This window comes from Taudactylus pleione, unplaced genomic scaffold (genome assembly GCF_031769625.1).
Source record: "Taudactylus pleione unplaced genomic scaffold, aTauple2 ptg000522l, whole genome shotgun sequence".
NCBI classification, from domain to species: domain Eukaryota; kingdom Metazoa; phylum Chordata; class Amphibia; order Anura; family Myobatrachidae; genus Taudactylus; species Taudactylus pleione.
The window spans coordinates 4,512,126-4,533,409 of record NW_028284924.1 but is presented as its reverse complement, the minus strand read 5'-3'; the positions used below and the strand labels follow the sequence as shown (position 1 = coordinate 4,533,409).

The following is a 21,284-nucleotide window of genomic DNA, read 5'->3' as shown; positions in this document are numbered from 1 at the left end:
AAGGCACATTGAGGGTGGGCACTATGGACCTCATTCAGAGTCGGTCGTTGCGGCCGCACGGTCGTACGCCACCGATGTTCGCTATACTGCGCATGCGTAAAGTTCGCAATGCGCGTGCGCAAATTAGCCGCTATGATCAGAAATTTCTCTCTCCTTGAACACAGCCAGGTCGGTAGTTTGAGTGACAGATTGAGGCGTTTGTGGGTGGTAACAGGGGAAGGTGCTTGAAAACGGGGGAGTGGAGATCCGAACACAGGCGTGCCTAATTATGCGAACGGCGTTTTATGGGAGTGCATACGGTTTATGGGAGTGCATAATTAACAAAGTAGTGTCATAGCACATGTGACATGGAAGGTTTTTACACTGACATTATTGTAGAGCTTAAGAGAGGGTATGGTCAACCTTAAGCTCTACGACCAGTTTCGATGGTTCCCGATGGTCTCGATTAATCCTTATATGCCCGGAGATGACGTGTAATGCGTACGAGAAGGGGGCGTATTTTTTTGAATTCCGACCGCTTCCTCCCCTTGGTTTTCCAGCGACCGATCCGAACATAGGGACGCAACTTGCGAGGGAATCGTTTGAATATCCGGCCCCTTTTCCCGTACGAACGTGCGGCCACTTCGACCTACTCTGAATGAGGTCCTATGACCCTTGAGGCGAGTGCACACATTTCTAGTCCATGCAAAATAATTTACAGACTACATAGAAGCAATTCAGATATATGGAACGTTCTAGAGCTGATAATCATTAAAATATATATTCATATTATATTGGTTGTCAGAAACAAGACTGGTGTCATTGTAAATAATTATAGTGTCCAACACTTACCCATTTCTTTGATTCATTTACAATTAACACCAACTGCTCTCAATTTATTATGCTTTATAGCTTATTTATGTAATGTCGATTATCTGTTGTGTTGTCCAAATACAGATGTGCCCAGCTAGTTTGTTGCTCCGTACAGCCATGTAGCACACCATGCATCTCATGCCACACAGTAGCCTTGAGTCACGCCACACAGAATGTTTCGTAACGGAATGTAGCGTAGCACTGGAAAAAAGTCATATCGTGTAATACAACTTTTGTTCACCAGGTGTCACTTTTCCTAATCTACACAGCGCATGCGTCAGATTTCCAATGCATTTTATGTATCACCACCCCATGATTGACTGACAGAAGCTGTGATTCGGTACACTATAGTACAGCATTTTGGTCATGGAATCAAGGCTGTAGAAGAATGTGTAATAAAGTATGAAATAATTACAGTTCATTATGTGTGTGAGTCATGTCAGCTTCTGCTGATTAAAATTAAATGCAGCATGCCTATGTTCTGTGAGCCAGTGCGGGTGTATCTGCACGTGAAACGCTACATTACAGTATCAGCGACTGTAACACTGCCCGCTATTGACATTGTACACATTGCCTTCTTTAATTCACACACTTCACATCACATACATGACAGGTGCAGAAGCTGCTTGTGCCAATAAGACACATTTGAAGGTAAAAAAGACGCACAAAAAGATGCTCGGCGCTACCGTGTCAAACAGCACTCTTGTGACCCTAGACTCAAAACATTTCTCTCGACATCCCACCACTTGGCATTTCCGCTATACAGTAGAAATTGTATTGTACACATTACAGGGCCATCCACTTTAATAGTGCGGTATTCAGTAGTACAAATTTCATCAGTGGAGCACTCACCACCCAGAGGTTAAGCAGTGTATTACATGCCATGGCTTATCTTTCATTGTAGAATACCACGGCACGCCACAGTACAGACATCACGTAACGTTCCATGGCACGACACAGAGGCCTGGTATGGTGCGCTATGAGCAACAAACTAGCTGGGCCCATCTTTACTACATCTTAATATATCTTGTTACATTGTTTCCCTAACTAGTTGGTGAATCCACCTACTGTACACTGATTTTGTCATTAAGAAGACGATCCTAACTTCCACCACAGTTTAAAAATGGTCGATTGTTTTCACACTGAGGGGGATACTTACTAAAGGGCCGGTTTTTAGAAGTGGAGATGTTGCCCATAGCAACCAATCAGATTCTACTTCGCATTTAATTAGCACCTACTAGAAGATAATAGCTATAATATGATTGGTTGCTATGGGCAACATCTCCATTTCTACAAACACTCACTTTAGTAAATATACTCCTGGGAGTTTCAAACCTCATGCAGCATGCTGTAACACAGTATGAATAAGGGAACCGGGATACAAATATCTACCCAGGGTAGACCATACTCCGTTTTGCCTGCCAACTAGAGGAAATGATGTAAGAGCCGGGCAGGAGTTGCAGTTAGATGTAGTGGTGGTACAGATTCTTAAGGTGGCCACACACTAGACCAACTTACAACCAACCAGCCAACTAGTTGATTGGTTGGAATGAAAATCTGGCAACGTATGGGAGTAACTGATGATCAGCAATTTGCTCCTAAATGACAGAAAACAGATGAAAATGGTCGTCAGACAAGTTTGTTAAATGTTTGATCTAAACTATTTGTTCAAACAACAGTTTTTGTCCATTTTCCGGCGTTTAGGAGCAAATTGTTGATTGTCATTTGCATACCTTACCAGATTTTCATTCCAACCAATCAACTAGTTGGCTGGTTGGACAGATAATCTTTAGATGTGTGGCCAGCTTTACTCTTTACTAGACCTGGTGAAGATGACCCTGGTGCCTGCTTTCTCCAGGAAATGTATAATAAACATTGCAGCTTAGTTAGTTTGTCACAGTATTAGCTGACCAACCACAAAACACAATATGACCATGAGTTCTCACCTTTGAAACATTAAATATAATTTGTTTTTTGGTCTGATATACGAGAGTGGTTCAATAAATAAGGTAACAAGACCCATCATTGCGTAAATTTATTCAACACTGCCATCCTTACATTAACGAGAGTACAGTGACTGACAAGAGCAGGGGCAGAACTATGGGAGACAATGGAGGCACTTGCCGCCGGGCTCCAGCTCTGAAGGGGCACTTCCTCCATTGTTCACAACATATTCATCCAACTTAGGGCTGTAACTATGTACACGGAGTGTACTGTCACAGCCGCCCAATACATGGCACCCCTTCACGGCACCTGAGAAGCCACCATACACTAGTGGAGAGCTGCTGCTTTTGTCTATCTATAGCCTGTCTGCATGCGAATTGCTACATTGCAGTGTCAGTGGCTGTGACGGGGGGGGTCACCAAATTATAATTTGCCTCCTGGCTTCTGGGATGAATTTACGCCACTGGACAAGAGAGAGTATAGTGAATAAATAAAAGCTCATGAGGTATCGCTAACCTCACACAATGCACTGGTTGTGTCCCAGATGGTGTAAGTATTGGTGTAAGGATAAGCAATGTCCCATTTGTGTAAGGATAAACAATGTCCCAGATGGTGTAAGGATTGGTGTAAGGATAAGCAATGTCCCATTTGTGTAAGGATTGGTGTAAAGAATAGCAATATCCCAGATAGAGCCTAACCAAAAGCAGATACAGTATATATGCATAGAAATGTAAATCATAATGGCACTCTCATTTTTGCAATTCAATGTCACATGACAAATGGCAAAAGCAGCAGATACCAGATTTACACTCTGTGGGGTCGACTAATTAGGTGCGAATTGTGAGTTTGTTTCTTGAACCTAGCACGAATGCGCACTCCTGAGAATTCTCCAATTCAATTAAAAATGCCTATTCTCGGTACTCGCAGTGGAGGGTTGCGAATGACTGTCAAATGCGATGTGGGAGTAGTGCATGGAAAATTGATAATTTCATTAGAAGGCTGTTTGTGGGCATTAGGAAGGTAATGTGGGTTTTTAAATGGTGTCAAATGGCTGATTTGTGCTTTTTTTTTTAAATGCTAAAAAGCAAACTTTTTTGTTTAATCTCAAAGAATTAAATGAAAAATGCAAAAAAAAGTAGGAAAAAATGTGATTTTGGGGTACTTTGAGGGCACCTTGAAAAAAAAAAAAATGATAAACATAATTATTTTTCAATAAAAAAAATGGTCATTAAATTTGGGGTGCCTAAACTTAAAAAAAAGTTGATTTTGAGGTAATTTGAGGACAATTTTTTTCTTTACCCCAAAAAAAGACATGTAATTATTGGACTAATTAAGCTAATTTGAAACTTCCAATTGCCGTGTCCAAGGGGTTCAGCACAGTGGGCCTGATTCAGACCCGCTCGCTGAGTGCTCGCAAGCGGGTCGATGTTGGCCCAGTGCGCAAACCGTCGCTCCGGGTCTCGCACCAAAGGGGGCGTGCTGTCGATGTTGAGTGACAACACGCCCTCTTTGGTGGGCGTGCCGGGGGCGTGCCTGCCCAGACGGAGGCGTTCCCATGGGATCGCCTACCATCTGGGGCCGGCCCCACTGACATCACAAGTGATATCAGTGGGAGTGCCTTCGGCTCTGATAGAGCCGAAAGCACTCCAGGGCTTGCGGTAACGAGACCCTACCACAAGGGTCTCGTCGCAAACCCGATGGTCGCGATGGTCTTGACCATCGCGACCATCTTCCTGGTCGCTCGCTATAGCTGTGGGTGGTCACCCACAGCTATACGAGCGGCCAGGAGGCCGCTCTAAAAATGAAGAAGGACGGCCCTGATTCAGAGCGAGCGCTCTGTCAGAGCGTCCGGCTCTGAATCAGGACCAGTGTCCCGACATTTTAACCTTACAATAAAAATGTTCCTGTCCATCTCTCAACCTCAGGGAGGTGCAAATGGAAAAACGCGAATTCAGTCTGACTGGTTCAGTGCGAGTTGCCATTTGGATTGCAAAATTAATTTGCTATATGAATTCAAAGAGAAAATAGCAACTCGCACCTCACAAGTTGCACCTAATTGGATTGACCCCTATGCATGCTCTCTTCCATCTTTCTTTACCTATAATCAGATGTGACAAATTGTTTGTGTGTTTATGATAATACGATTATTACCTATGGATTTAAGATTATGCATAGCTATGACTATGCTTAATATGCTATAAAATGTCTGCAACAGGTTACGCATGCTGACTGCTAACACAAGTATGTGATACAGATTTTTGTGTTAGAGAGGTGACACAAAGCAAATTCTTTTATGCATACAGAGAAGTTTGATTGGTCTTCTATTCACGTTGTATGAGGTACGAGGCCAAGAATACCTAATGACATCGCACTTTTTAATTTTTTATTAATTTATTTTATTTTTATATGTGTGTTTATCGTGTGTAATGCGAGTCATGTTTTACTATGAATAAAAGTAAAGTTCTAACAGATCACTGTAAAGAGTGCCCCAACAAAAAGAGTTTTCTTTTCTCTGTAATAAACAGCTTTAGATTTACTCTACAATTTAGATGTCAGTTTGGACACCTCCCTCCCAAATCTAAATCTCTCTGCACATTTTAAATCTGCCCCACCTGCAATGCATCATGGTTTTACCAGGGTACACAGTAATACTCCTTTCACACATAAACCCCAGCTTGATCCAGACCCGGACCCGGGACACTGAGCCCGGGTTGAAGCCGTGGTATTCTGCACTTACACCCATCACACCTTATCCTGGTCTTTCAGTAGATACTTGGAGATGATGTCATCTCCAAGCCTTATGGAGCTGACAAGTTAGAGCCTTTTAGGCATGTCTTAGGTCAGGGGTAGCCAACCCTGGTCCTCGAGAGCTACCAACTGTGCATATTTTCCAGGTCTCCTCACAGAATCACAAGTGTAATAATTAGCTCCACCTGTGGATCTTTTCAAATGTGTTAGTGAGTAATGAATACGCCTTGGAACCTGCTGGGTGGTCTGGAAAAAGTGAACTGTTAGTAGCTCTCGAGGACCGAGGTTGGCTACACCTGACCTAGGTCATTGTGATGCAGGTTATGCCATTCACAATACAGATGACCCGGGTCAGAGCCAGGAATAAACCTGCTGCACATGTGCAGAACGGGTCTGCGATCCTGCACGCAGACTGGCAGCAGACTGTCAATGATTGGCAGTCTGCTGCCGTTTGTGGGTGGCAATGGCCTCCATTTCCCGAACCGTTAGGGGGGTGAGAAGAGACCGGAATCTCTGTCCACGGACGGAGATTTCCTGGCCTCTTCCTCTCATCTGCGGCGGCCGGCTTGCGTGATCCCATGGGTCACTTAGCCGGCCGATGTTCCTACAGAATATTTGATGCTGCCTTGTACAATGCAGCTCAGATAAGTAATGCATGTAAGAGGCATGATGCCACCTGCTGCGTTACCATAAATGAAAGGACGGAATTGCAAAGCTGCTTGCGTGTAGCTTTGCAATTCCGTCCTAAGTTGAATCAGACCCATAGTCTAGACCCAGGTAGGTGCTCGTGCACTGGAATAAAACATGGGTATTTAGACTGTGTGAAAGGGTTTTTACCTTCTCTTTCTTACTCTATTCCCAAATCTGAATTGGGCCCACAGCAAGTCCATCGTATAATGGATACCGTTATCTGTGTTTAGTAGGAGCCCATATCCTCTGATTCTCTTTCCGTCTCTTTAATTTTCTTCAATTTCTTAAATCTGATTCCTACTAATGATCGGAAAACTCTCTTTACCTTTCTCCGTCTGTCTCTCCTGACACATCACAGCTGGTAACAGGCTAAAAATATAGCTTCTCATGTAAGTCCATCTCTTGATATCATTGTACTTAAGCTCCAGCGTGGGATTACAAATGAACGCTATGTTAAAAGTGTGACCCGACATAGGAAAGATTGTTTTTTATCCCATGGTTTTTCTAATTTTTCCATAAGAATGTAAAAAATATCCCCTCCAAAAACACTTAAGTGTAAAAGAAAAAGAGGCTGTATCTCTGATGCAGTGAGAGAAAGGCCTCTGTACAGGCAAAAATAAACAGTCACATACACAAGAATTGTATCAAATAAGGGCTATGAAAATTGTCTTCTCTTTTATTCCTTTCACTGTCAGAAAGGTAATAACTTTGTTCCAGTCCAAACTTCACTTTTGCAGAATACATTTGTTACACTAGGAATAACTTATGCATTAGTTGTGCTATTCACAAAACTCATTTTCTCCTGTGCTTTCTTTTATCAGTTTATTTGAACACATGGAGGCTATATGTAATTTTTTGAAAACTGACAGCCAAGATCATCTTAGAGCATGAAGACAAACACCAACACAAACCGACCTGTTTTTGTCTTTAAACTAATTGCTACTTTAAGGGCTCCATTTAATAACATTCCTTATTGCCGGCGACATATTTTGTTTATTATCACAGTAACACTGACGAATATGCTGCCGGTATGTAACATAACTTACCTCTCTAGCGAAGTCCTGTTGTGTTCCCTTCCTTGGCGGTGTCCTATGCTGTGTTGCCAGCAGTCTAAAAATGCTGGCAATGGCTTAGCTGTCTGCACATGTACAATAAAGTTTCACCCGGCGGGAAAACAGCAAAACCTGAAACGCTTCACTGAAACCGGAAAGGCTTTGCTGGGTCCTCATTGTTGGCAATGGGGAACGTACCACTAACACCATCTGTAGATGATGTAAGCGGTACAGTCACAAACAGTGCTAAGCTAAGCTTACCGCGTATTGCCAAATACAGAATGGAGCTCATAACCCAGAGGTTCCCAAACTCGGTCCTCAAGGCACCCTAACAGTCCAGGTTTGAAGAATATCCATGCTTGACCACAGGTAACTTAATTAGTACCTCAGTCAATGATTTAGGGGTCTATTTACTAAGCAGTGTTAGGAGACAGAGTGAAAAGTGATAAGGTGCCAGCCAATCAGCTACTAACTGCCATCTCACAGGCTGTGTTTGAAAAATGACAGTTGGGAGCTGATTGGCTGGCACCTTATCACTTTTCACTCTGTCTCCTAACACTGCTTAGTAAATAGACCCATTATCACCTGTGCTCAACCAAGGATATCTCTGAAACCTGAACTGTTGGGGTGCCTTGAGGACCACGTTTGGGAACCTCTGTAATAACCCCTTTAGCAACTGTTAACCACTTGCCTGGCATGGTCATATCAGATACGATCATACCAGACTGGGCTTTCCCTGACATGGTCGTATCTGATACGACCAGTCAGAAAAGCTCTATGGGCGGCTGCTGGAAAATCATTTTCTAGCAGCCGCCAATCACAGAGGGACCTCCTGGTCCCTCTGCACACTTTGCCCCTCCCCGTGGGCCGATCACTGCAGTGATCGGCCAGCCCAGCGCCGGCGAACCCCCCCCTCTGGCGGCTACCGAGGGGACAGGGTAGAGAAGACAGCGCTGTCCTTCTCTCCCTCCTCTGGCAGTTAGCAGCAGGGCAGAGAAGGCAGCGCTAATTATTATTATTATTATTATTATCCTTTATTTATATGGCGCCACAAGTGTTCCGCAGCACCTTACATAGTACATAGAACTAATAAGTGAACAAGAAACAAGTAACTTACAGTACATTACAGTGCAGGACAGGGACACAACTTATATACATTGCTGAAATAGTGATTAAAGCACTCACAATAAGCTGCCGGGAGTTGGCGGTCCCGTGTTAGGTGCCCTAATGGGGAGTAGAGAGTAGAAGAAAATGTAAAGAGAAGCACATGAGGGAAGAGGTCCCTGCTCATGAGAGCTTACATTCTAAGGGGAGGGGCAGACAGACAGGCGTGACACAGAAGGGGAAGATAGGAAGGAAAGAGCATGAGGTGGGTTAGGAGGAGTGCTGGAAGGCCTTGATGAAGTAGTGGGTCTTGAGAGCCCGTTTGAAGATTTGTAGAGAGGTGGAGAGTCTGATAGGGAGAGGGAGAGCATTCCAAAGGTAGGGAGCAGCACGGGCAAAATCTCGGATGCGGGAGTGGGAGGAAGTAATCAGTTGGCAAGAGAGGCGGCATGCATTAGTTGAGCGAAGTGGGCGGGTGGGAGTGTGAAGGGAGAGAAGGTCAGAAATGTATGCGGGAGAGGATTTGGTGAGGGCTTTGTAGGTGAATCTAAGAACCTTGAATTGGCATCTGAAGGGGAAGGGGAGCCAGTGTAGGGCTTGAAGGAGAGGGGAAGCAGATATAGAACGTCTGGAGAGGAAGATGAGCCGAGCAGCAGCATTGAGAACAGATTGTAGTGGAGAGAGGTGAGAGACTGGGAGGCCAGCTAGGAGAAGGTTACAGTAGTCCAATCTGGATATGACCAGTGAGTGGATGAGGGTTTTAGTGGCATCCTGGGTGAGGAAGGGTCAAATCCTGGAGATATTTTTTAGGTGAAAACGGCAGGACTGCGAGATGTGCTGAATGTGCAGTTTAAAGGAGAGGGAGGAGTCTAGGATAACTCCAAGACAGCGCACTTTGGGGCTAGAGGAGATAGTTGTGCCATCAATAGATAACGAAATTGTGGAAAGTGATGTAGTGGAAGAGGGTGGGAAGATGATCAGCTCAGTCTTAGACATGTTAAGTTTAAGAAAGCGCTGGGACATCCACGAAGAGACAGCAGAGAGACAGTTGGAGATACGGGTAAGGAGCTCAGGGGTGAGCTCAGGGGTGGAAAGGTAAATTTGAGTATCATCTGCATAGAGATGATATTGGAGGTCAAAGGAGTTAATGAGTTCACCTAAAGAGGATGTATATAGGGAGAAAAGGAGAGGTCCAAGAACAGAACCTTGGGGAACTCCTACCTTTAGTGGAAGTGGAGGGGAAGAGGAGTCATGAGAGGACACAGCGAAGGAACGATCAGAGAGGTAGGAGGAAAGCCAGGAGAGGGCAGTTTCACGTAAACCGAGAGAGTAAAGGATTTGCAGGAGGAGAGGGTGGTCTACAGTGTCAAATGCAGCAGAGAGGTCAAGGAGAATGAGCAGAGAGTAGTGACCCTTGGATTTGGCAGCAAGGAGGTCGTTGCTGACTTTCGTGAGGGCAGTTTCCGTGGAGTGGAGAGATCGGAAGCCAGATTGAAATGAGTCAAGGAGGGAGTGGGAGGAAAGAAAGGTGGTAAGGCGGTTGTAGACAATACGCTCAAGGAGTTTGGAAGCAAAAGGGAGAAGAGAGATGGGTCGATAGTTTGAAAGTATGTTAGGATCAAGGGTAGGTTTTTTAAGAATGGGGGAGACAAGAGCATGTTTGAATGCAGAAGGGACAGTGCCAGATGATAGGGAAAGATTAAGGAGGTGAGCCAGATGGGAACAGGCAGAAGGAGACAAGTGGGAGAGGAGACGGGAAGGGATAGGGTCAAGAGGGGAGGTGGAAGGAGGGGAGGACCGGATGAGGGCCAAGACTTCCTCTCCAGAAGCAGGGGAGAAGGATGTCAGAGTTGGTGAGACAGAAGGGGAGGGGTGGTAAGGGCAAGGAGGGAGAGGAGTGCTAAGGGTCTGATGGGATATGATGTCCTCACGTATGGAGTCAATTTTAGATGTAAAGTAGGTGGCAAAGTCGAGGGCAGAGAGCGAGGAGGGAAGGCGAGGAGGGGAAGGGCAGAGTAGGGAGTTGAAAGTGGCAAAGAGACGCCGGGGGTTTGAGGACTGGGAGGAGATGAGGTTCTTGAAATATGTTTGTTTGGAGAGAGACAGGGAAGCACTGTAGGAGGAGAGAATAAATTTGAAATGGAGGAAGTCAGCCTTAGAGCGTGACTTTCTCCACTGACGCTCCGCAATTCTTGAACACTTTTGTAGGTATCTGGTGCATTTGGAATGCCAGGGTTGTGGTGTGGATCTGCGAGGGTGAGTGGTTATTGCTGGAGCAACAGAATCAAGAGCAGAAGCAAGGGAGGAATTGTACAGGGAAGTAGCTTGTTCAGGACAGGAGAGAGAAATGATAGGGGAGAGAAGAGAGTCCAGCAGGGAGGAAAAAGCAACAGTGTCAATAGCCTCAATATTACGCTTAGTAATGGTAGCCTTAGGAGTTAGAGGAGGGCAAGGAGAGAGGGATAGGTTAAAAGAGAGAAGGTGATGGTCAGAGAGGGGGAATGGGCAATTGGAGTAATCAGAAATATCACAACGGTGCGTAAAGACCAGGTCAAGTGAGTGCCCACTCACATGGGAGGGTGAGGAGGTCCATTGGGCGAGACCAAATGAAGAGGTGAGGGTAAGGAGTTTAGCTGCAGAGGATTCTGTGGGAATGTCAATAGGAATATTAAAATCACCTAGGATAATGGAGGGAAGATCTGAGGAGAGAAAGTGAGCGCTGTCCTTCTCTCCCTCCAACTCCGGCTAGCAGCAGCCGCCGGGCAGGGAAGGTAGCGCTGTCAGCACTGTCCTTCCCTCACTCCACCCAGCCTCTTCCCCATTGACGATAACCCCACCCCCATGACCTCATGAATAAATCAGAGCCCTGGCCATAATATATGTATATATACTGTCATACCTGTATACCACGCTGGATTGTTGATATGCCTTTGTGAGTCTAGAACGGCCCTGAAGTGGACCGAAGTCGACAGACGATATCATCATAAGTATCTATGTGTGGATGTATATATATGTGTATGTATATGTATATATTTTTATATATATATGCACGTATACATATATATATATATATATATATAAATATATACACGTATAGAGATGGCAGCCCCCAACCGATGTTAAGGAAACATCAGTAGCTGTGGTCACAATCGATGTTTCTATCGATGGTCAACTGTACTATATAGCATAAAAATTGCCATTTTTATGGTATACAGCGCTTAAAAAAATTTTTTTTTACAAAATCGTGTTGGATAAGTTTTAAAAAGCTGTTCCTGACCTAATTCAATCATAAAAAAAAACGACAATTTTGGAGCGGTTTTTGGAGAGAGAATTCGTCAGTTAAGTGGTTAAAGAAGTTTTGGTCCTAAGAGCCCATTTATCAACGAGTTTTATCATACGCAACAAGTTTTAGAACCGTGCAGGATGACATTGCCTTTCTTATCAGTGCTAACCAGCCCAGGCCTGCTTTTGTCTATAGATTACATACATTGAGATTGCATTAATTACCCTAAATAAAGGTACAATAATTCAAATGATTGTCTGAACAGATGCATTCGTTGATTATGAATTCCATTTTAGAGCACTATATATTTTCTAAGTATCATTTGAAATAAAACAAAATAATATTTTGTTATTGCAGAATTATCCAGAACACTAAAAACCTGGTCCATATTGGATTTGGAGCTTTTGCAAACATAACAAACCTAAAATACTTGTAAGTTGCTTATTTTTTTCTTTATTGCACATAAATTATTGGAAAGTTTATCTACAGTACAACTTTGTGTCATGGAAATGCTAATTGGCCCTAGTCTTATATACAGTATACACTCTGCATATTGGGATTGGTAGCACATAGAAGGGACATGGAAATATAAATATATGCACAGTTAAGATATTTAGAATAACTGAATTATATTTTATGTATTTAATTGCACATGTATCATGTACCGTGTTTCCCCGATAATAAGACACAGTCTTATTTTTTTTTTGTTCAAAAAAACACCATAGGGCTTATTTTCGGGGTAGGTCTTATTTTAATTAACATTGACAGCAGTACCCCTTATGCAGGCCCCCCCCTGTAGCAGTGCCCCTTATGCAGGCCCCCCCCTGTAGCAGTGCCCCTTATGCAGGCCCCCCCCTGTAGCAGTACCCCTTATGCAGGCCCCCCCTGTAGCAGTGCCCCTTATGCAGGCCCCCCCCTGTAGCAGTGTCCCTTATGCAGCCTCCCTTATTGCATTGCAAGCCCCCCTGTAATTGATCCCCCACCCACCAGTACAGTACTTACCTGACTCGCCGCCATCCGGGATGTCCCTCTCAATTGCGCGCTGACTGGATCTAACATGATCCAGCAGGCGCGGCCGCACAGGATCCTCAGCGCGCGGGTGACGTCATGACGTCACCCGCGCACTGCATGACTGGGAACGCTGGGCTATGAAGCGTTCCCAGCTCAAAATGGGATTTTGGTAGGTCTTATTTTCGGGGTAGGGCTTAATTTACACCGGGTTACAAAAGTAAGGGTAGGGCTTATTTTCGGGGTAGGTCTTATTATCGGGGAAACACGGTATTAGATGATTGATTGTTTGTATAGGACTTTAATGGAAAAGATGTTTAATTTTTCTCAAAATGTGTTACACTATTGTGTTCCGATTATTGTATTTCATCGCATGTTGTTTTGATAATAAATATATATATATATAAAAAAAAATAACTGAATTATATAGATTTTGTAAAACGATGTGATTTAATAAAGGCTAGTCAAAAATGTGCTAATCTCTTATTGACTTTTACAGTATACTGTATGTACTATAGTCCTCATTACTCGTGAGATAACATGTTTGGTTTCACATGTGGATCCAGTGGATATAGCTTTTTTTATTTTCTTAATTTTTTTTACAATCAATTCTTTACTATGTCAGAGGAAGATTTCATGTAATATTTTTTAATATGTGTCTCAATGAAATTGTGTTTTTAGAATGAAGTTTGAAAACAGATGTTAGGAAGATATGTCATCAGGTATGCAGGTGGGATGCCGACTGTCTAACTCCCGACCGTCGGCATCCCGACTGTCTAATCCCGGCAAGGGTCTAATGACAGGCGTCGAAATCCTGACACCTGTTATTTTACCTACGCCGGGAGCCCGGCATCGCGATCGAAGGTAAGCCGGGCGCAGACAGCTGCGGGGGGGGGGGGGGTTAGGGTAGGGCTTAGGGTTAGGCAGCCCCTGGGAGGGTTCGGGTTAAGCTAGGGGAAGGGGGGGTAAGGGTTTGGCACCCCCCCCCCCCACGGGAGACTTTGGTTTAGGCAGCGGCGAAGGGGGGGTTAGTTTTAGGCACTTAGAGGGGGATTAGCAGGGCCGGCTCTAGGGGTGTTCGACTGCAGTCGCACAGGGGCGCCACCCGTGGAGAGCGGCACCCCTCCCCAACATCCCGATTTCAGCGGGACAGTACTGTCCCACTGTTCCACCCGCGGGCCGAAGTGCGACCCCCACCCCAGAGAGTGTATGGATTCTGACTCTAATCCTGATTTTTGCTGACCCGGCTGGTCCTGACATTCCTTCTGGATTGTACTTGACACTCCACTGTCTGTCCGTGGACCAGTCGCAGCTCCGTTCTCTTCTTCGTTTGACATTAGCTTGCCACACTGCTCACATAGCTGCGACCTGTGACTATTCCAGCAGCAAAGCACCATCCTCCTCCTGGTGAAAAGCAGAGGTTCATTAGAGTCTGCTACTCTGTAGCAGTAATACTGGATGGCAATGGAGAACCCACTAAATCCGCACAACCGTGATAATTTATTTCTGTTGGTAAATTGGTGAACATGGGTTTGGGGAGACATTCATTTAACAATTGTGCCAACTTATTACCATTTTAGCATAATGGAAAGGGGTATTAAGGACCCAGTGGCGTCCCTCCCCACTGTGTTACCCGGTCCCGGTCCGTTGTGTTGCGTGGCGCCAAAAGGGGTGTGGCCTTGCAGGAAGGGGTGTGGTCTCGTGGGAAGGGGAGTGGCCTCATGGCTGAACCTCCAGTCCCGTTATCACTGGGAGCCTGGAAGCAGGGGGGGGGGTTTGCCGGAGGTACGTTCAGTGGCAACTGGCTCCCTACCAGTGTGACGAGCTGAGTGCTGCACTTAATTATACAGTGCAGCACCCGGCTGCTGTAACTGAGAGGGAGTCTGCACCTTGGTGTCACCCCTCGGCAGGTGACACCCGGGTGCAGCCCGCACCCCTCTTGTGACGCTACTGTAAGGACCCCTTGCTTACAGACTGGGAAGAGTGAGATGGCAAAATTGGTTAGGTTGGTAGTCTATAGGAGAGGATTAAAGGATTCCCTTTTAATAATGGGAACCAATCAACTAAATTTACCAGGGGATGTAGTTATTAACCCGGCTGTTAGGATGTCGGTGCTCAGAATGCCTGTGCCGGAATCCCAACACCAGTCAGAATACACCTCAACAGTAATAGGGTGATGGTTAGGCAGTAAGGGGAGGGTTAGGCACTGGGGGGGGTTAGGTTTGGCAATAGGGGGGAGGGTTAAGTTTAGGCTGAGGGGAGGGAGGGGTAGGGGAAGGAGAGTATACTTATCTACTTCTGTCTGGATTGTGACCTTGTCGGCATGCCGGCATTGGGCTTCTGACCGTCGGGATCCCGAGCACCAACATCCCGTACCCAACCCATTTACCAAAAATGTATTAGAAGTGACAGAGGAGTTAACAGAACTCATTAAATATTGCACTATCATGTCACTCTCTTTATGATACCTAAAATAACTTCCAGAAAGATAAAAACCTCCCGGTCATTACTCGTGCTCTCTGGTTTCTATGATCCCTTTGCTTAGTACACTGTTAATATATTTAAAATGACTCAGAAAACTGTAGCGAGCCTTGGCGTGTGTTGCAGTGTCTTGCCTTTATGCCTTTCAATGCTATTATCACAACACACCCACAGTCCAGTTACTGATTAGCCCTTGAGGCTGAAAATTGTCATTTAATCATAGAATATAGTGTATGCTAAAATAAGAAACCAACCTGGTGACGAGTCCTCAGAAGGTTGCCAGGGACAACAGACTCTAATGGCAAAGATAGAACACCTGTCACTCTCCGCTCATACATTTCATGTCAAGACAGGCTTCTTGCCAATTTCAATAAAAAATAAAGTGCAGCGTGTGTGTTTGTGTGTGTATGTATGTATGTGTAAGTATGTATGTATGTGTGTGTGTAAGTATGTATGTACAGTTTGTATATGTATGCATTTGTGTATGTATGTGTGTATGAATGTGTGTATGTATGTATGTGTGTATGTATGAATGTGTGCATGTATGAATGTGTGTATGTATGTGTGAATGAATGTATGTATGTATGTATGTATGTATATGAATATGTGTATGAATGTATGAATGTGTGTATGTATGTACATGTGTATGAATGTGTGTACAGTATGTATAAGACAGTTTTTCCCCCAGCAATAATAATTTATAGGAAAACTCAAGGTGCTTACTGTAGCCAATGCAGAACTATTCATCCATGTAAAGAGAGCAAGCTTGAGTAGTTTGAAATGTAATTAGCAGAAGCCTCAAATTGATTTAAATAACCTGTTCTATGTATTGCTTTGTTAACATATGGCTCAGTGCTTCAGCGCCTTTCTAAAGGAAAATAAACTGTAAGAAACAATTAGAAATATATCATTATAATCCAATATATATATATATATATATATATATATATATATATATATATATATATTAGGGGTGAGTGGGTTCGGATTTCTGAAATCCGAACCCCCCCCCTCCCCGAGTCCCCCCGATCCGAGGCCGATCCGAATCAGGCTCGACTTTTCCCGCCTGACTCGGATCTGAAATCGCGGCAAAACGTCATCATCCCGCCTTCCGGGTCTTGCGGGTTTTGGATTCTATATAAGGTACCCGCGTCGGCGCCATTTTCTCACTCGGCTGTGGACAGTGAAGAGGGAGGGTGGGAGGTATGGCTGGCTGGGCTGTGTAGTGTAGTGTAGTGTTGTGCTGTGCTGTGCTGCTGTTGTCCATAGGGGCTGTGTCACCACTCCAAAGTCCATAGGGGCTGGCTGTGTTGTGCTGTGCTGCTGTTGTCCATAGGGGCTGTGTCCACTCCTCCAAAGTCCATTGGGGCTGGCTGTGTTGAGCTGTACTGCTGTTGTTCATAGGGGCTCTGTCCACTCCTCCAAAGTCCATAGGGCTGGCTGTGTAGTACTGTGCTGCTGTTGTCCATAGGGGCTGTGTCGACTCCTCCAAAGTCCATAGGGGCTGGCTGTGTTGTGCTGTGCTGCTGTTGTCCATAGGGGGCTGTGTCCACTCCTCCAAAGTCCATAGGGGCTGGATGGACTGTGTTGTGCAGTCAGTTGTCCATAGGGGCTGTGTCCACTCCAAAGTCCTGTGCAGTGTCCCAGTCCTAAAGGGGTGCTGTAGTGTTGTCCAGGGGGTGCTCTGTCCATCAGGGGTGCTCCCCCCAAGTGCAAAAAAAATAAATATTTTTTCTGTGTTTGTGAATTGTGTGAGCAGTAGCCGCACGTGCATCAACAAAGTAGTGCCAAGAGTGCGCCTGTGTCATAAGTAAAGGGCCGGCTGGCTTGACCGTTAAAGGGTGCTGTAACCCCCAAAGTGCACTTCAAACAAAATAAAAAAAAAATTTCTGTGTTTCTGAATTGTGTGCACTGTGGCTGCACGTGCATCAACAAAGGAGCAGCTCCAAGCGTGCGCCTGTGTCCCATAAGTAAAAGGCTAGCTGGCTTGTCCGTTAAAGGGTGCTGTAACCCCCAAAGTGCACTCCGAACAAAATAAAAAATATTTTTTTTTGTGTTTGTGAATTGTGTGCGCAGTAGCCGCACGTGCATCAACAAAGTAGTGCCAAGCGTGCGCCTGTGTCATAGGTAAAAGGCCGGCTGGCTTGACCGTTAAAGGCTGCTGTAACCCCCAAAGTGCACTCCAAACAAAATAAAAAAATATATTTTTTTGTGTTTGTGAATTGTGTGCGCAGTAGCCGCACGTGCATCAACAAAGTAGTGCCAAGCGTGCGCCTGTGTCCATAAGTAAAGGGCCGGCTGGCTCATTTCTTAAAGGGTGGTGTAACCCACAAAGTGCACTAGTCTCCAACAAAAATAAAAAAATATTTTCTGTGTTTGTGTGCGCCTTAGCCACACATATATATCAATATAACATAAATGGAGGACCAAACTTTCTCCGATAAAAATAAAATAGGGAAAGATAAAGAACCACTTCCTCCTAGTGCTGAAGCTGCTGCCACTAGTCATAACATAGACGATAACATGCCATCAACGTCGTCTGCCAAGGCCGATGCCCAATGTCATAGTAGAGGGCACATACAATCCCAAATGACAAAGTTCAGGAAAATGACCGTAAAAAAACATTTAAATCATCTGAAGAGAAACGTAAACTTGCCAATATGCCATTTACGACACGGAGTGGCAAGGAACGGCTAAGGTCTTTCCCTATGTTCATGACTAGTGGTTCAGCTTCACATGACGATGGAAGCCCTCCCCCCGCTAGAAAAATCAAATTAGTTAAGCTGGCAAAAGCACAGCGAAGAACTGTGCGTTCTAAGAAGATATCACAAATCCCCAAGGAGAGTCCAAGTGTGGTGGCGGTTGCGATGCCTGACCTTCCCACCACTGGACGGGAAGAGGTGGCTCTTTCCACCATTTGCACGCCCCCTGCAAGTGCTGAAAGGAGCAACCACAGTCCACTTGCTGATATGCAAATTGAAGATGTCACTGTTGAAGTACAACAGGATGAGGATACTGGTGTAGCTGGCGCTGAGGAAGAAGTTGGCGAGGAGGATTCTGATGGTGATGTGGTTTGTTTAAATCAGGCTCCGGGGGAGACAGTTGTTGTCCGTGGGATGAAAAAGCCCATCACGGTCATGCCTGGGCAGAAGACCAAACATTCCACCTCCTTGGTCTGGCAATATTTCTATCCAAATCCAGACAACAACTGTCTTGCCATATGTACCATATGTAAAGGTGAAATAAGTAGGGGTAGGTACGTTAACCACCTAGGAACATCCTCCCTTATACGTCACCTGCAGCGCATTCGTAAAAAGTTACTGTCAAGTTTAGAAACTTTGGGTAAGACCGTAAACAGTCCAGGGACACCTAAATCCCTTTTTCCCGTTTTATCCAAGGAATCGGTGGATGAGGAGGATGAGGACGACATCTTGCCTCCGTAGAGCCAGTTTGTACAGGGACACATTAATTGCCAGCTTGTTTTGTGGGGGCCCAAACGAACCAATCATTTCAGCCACAGTCATGTGGCAGACCCTGGCGCTGAAATGTTTGGTTTGTTAAAGTGTGCATGTCCTATTTATACAACATAAGGGTGGGTGGGAGGGCCCAAGGACAATTCCATCTTGCACCTCTTTTTTTTCTTTGCAGTATGTACTGTTTGGGGCCTAGTTTTTCAAGCTGCCATCCTGTCTGCCACTGCAGTGTCACTCCTAGATGGGCCACGTGTTTTTGCCACCCACTCGTGTCGCTTAGCATAGTCATCCAGCTACCTCGGTGCAACCTTTTGGCCATAAAAACAATATTGTGAGGTGTGAGGTGTTCAGAATAGACTGGAAATGAGTGGAAATGAAGGTTATTGAGGTTAAAAATAGCATAGTAGCAGAAAAACCCACAAATTCTCTGTGATTTTAGCTGTTTTTATGCTTTTTTTAAAAAAAAATACAGATCCAAAACACAAAACCCAGAACCCAAAACACGGAAGGGTGGTTTTGGCAAAACCAATCCAGATCCAAAACATGAAGAAAGATCCAGATCCAAAACCAAAACACGAAAAGTGGCCGCTGCACACCCCTAAAATATATATATATATATATATATATATATATATATGGGTTACCAAATACTAAAGAAAATCATTACAAAATGTATCTGCACAGTAGAGTGTATGATTGCGAGCAGGGCCCTCTTACCTCTTTGGCTGTATGTGATTGCCCAGTCTTGTTATCTTTTTGTTCCCAGTTGTAAAGCGTTATATAGGTACATGTTATAAATGTTAATCATTTTAAAAAAAACTATTTAGTATGAGAAGGACAGCGTAAGGCAGGCGCAATCTGACTGAGCCAGTTTAAACCCCATGGTTGTGGGGGCAATATACCTGTAAAGACTTTTGTTGGTAAGTGTCAGTCATTAGTGTTAGCCTATAGGGATCCTTGGGGGTGTGGCCTTGCTGGTATATTAGGTCTGTTAGCCAAAGGCTCCTCTCCTATTTGTTTCTGGAAATTTCTGGCAGGAGTCAGGGAAGTGATCTGTGCAATGTGATTGTATAAATCTGTGCATTGTCCGTCTTTTCTTTCTCTTTATTTCCTTTCTGTACTTAGTCTATTCTTCTCTTCCTCCTCCTGTATCCCAGTATTTCTGCTCTTTTATAGTCTCGCTTTTACTTTATTTCTCACTTTTATTTTACCTTGTTTTTCTCACTAACCTTCTCCCTCCCACCTCCTGTTGAGCGGCTCCCCCCTTGCTATGCCTCCCCGCCCAGCTTTAGCCAGAGCGGGCCCTGCTGTGTCCCATGCGGCTTGCAGTCACGTGACCCGCCGCGCGAGTCACATCCAGTGACACTGTGCCGGGGCCGGAGGCTCCTGGTGGTGTTGTGTGGCGGGTCCCGTTGTGCTGCATACTTGTGAAGGACGCGGACCGCGTGGCTGCTGCAGGCGCGTCCTGAGCGGCCTCACACATGACGGGGTCAGCGGTCCTTTCGCTTGTCCCCGCCACTGGTGCGGGCCGGGGGGCTGGGTCCAGTGTTGCCAACTCTGAAATGGAAAACAAGCAACCTATAAGCAAACAAGCCCAAAACAAGCCCAACCCAATCCTAAAAAGCCGAATAATAAAGCCCAATTTATGGGGGTGTCTCTTTGTCCTCACTCTCTACCTGGTTAACTTCCTTTATTCCCCCTCTTTTCTAACCTAAATATGTTAGTGTATGCACAGCCTTATCTGCCTATATTGCTTTTCTCCCTCTACACCAGCCTCCATATTTTTACCTCCTCCCTCTTTTCATACCTCATTCCCTTGCCAGTCTTCAGCTGGGTACACACTTGCCCGACCACGCAATATATATCGGCTGGTCGATACATACTGCACGATGCGGTGACCGAACGCCCGATATGTCGGGCACCGGCTCCATCCACTATGCCAGCGTCGGCATCTGGGTCGTTCAGGGAGGGAGACGGAACAACCCTGATGGGCGACCCGCAGGAGTGCGCAGGGTCAAGCATAGTGGGTACACACTGGCCGATTTGGACGATATGTCAGCCCAATCCGCAGGATCAGGACGACATATCGTCTAGTGTGTACCCACCTTTCCTTTAACTGACTCTTCTGCTCATTTCTCTCACCCCTCTTCTTTACCTCCTTCATTTCTGTCACCTGTCTAATTCCATTATCCCCTCTTTTTAACAGCCTCAGTAATATTAACTCGCCCCCATGTACCTGCCTCATTTCTATCATCTAGTTTACCTCTCCTTCTTGCCTGCCCCCTCCAACTTCACCCTGTCCACTGCCCTCTATTCCCCAGACACAACCTTCCCCCCTCCCTCAGTCACTACCAGTGTAAAACACACACACTTACTTACCCCTAGGGGTGCCTCTGCAATGCACACAAAAAAAATAAGCCCAAAAACAAGCAACAAGCTACTTCCAAAAAAAAGAAGCAACTTGCAAAAAAAGAAGCCCAATTCCGCTTGTTATAAGCGGACTTGGCAACGATGGCTGGGTCCTGATAGCTGCTGTCCCCGGCCGGGGTCAGCGGCGTTCCGGGCGGGGGGCGGGGCTAACGGACATTGCTGCCCCAGTACTCAGGGGCTCTAGGCCAGGTAGGGGTGGGGGGTGGGATGTTTTTGCAC

General features: G+C 45.3%; 1 protein-coding gene across 1 annotated transcript in view; it reads left to right on the top strand.

The window, feature by feature from the left end:
• Positions 1–21,284, top strand: part of LOC148501292 (lutropin-choriogonadotropic hormone receptor-like) — a 216,859-nt gene that overhangs the window by 84,259 nt on the left and 111,316 nt on the right. Inside the window, exon 4 of the mRNA XM_088450689.1 lies at positions 12,031–12,105. Within this exon, the coding sequence (XP_088306815.1) occupies positions 12,031–12,105 (75 nt within the window). The remainder of the gene's footprint in view (positions 1–12,030; positions 12,106–21,284) is intronic.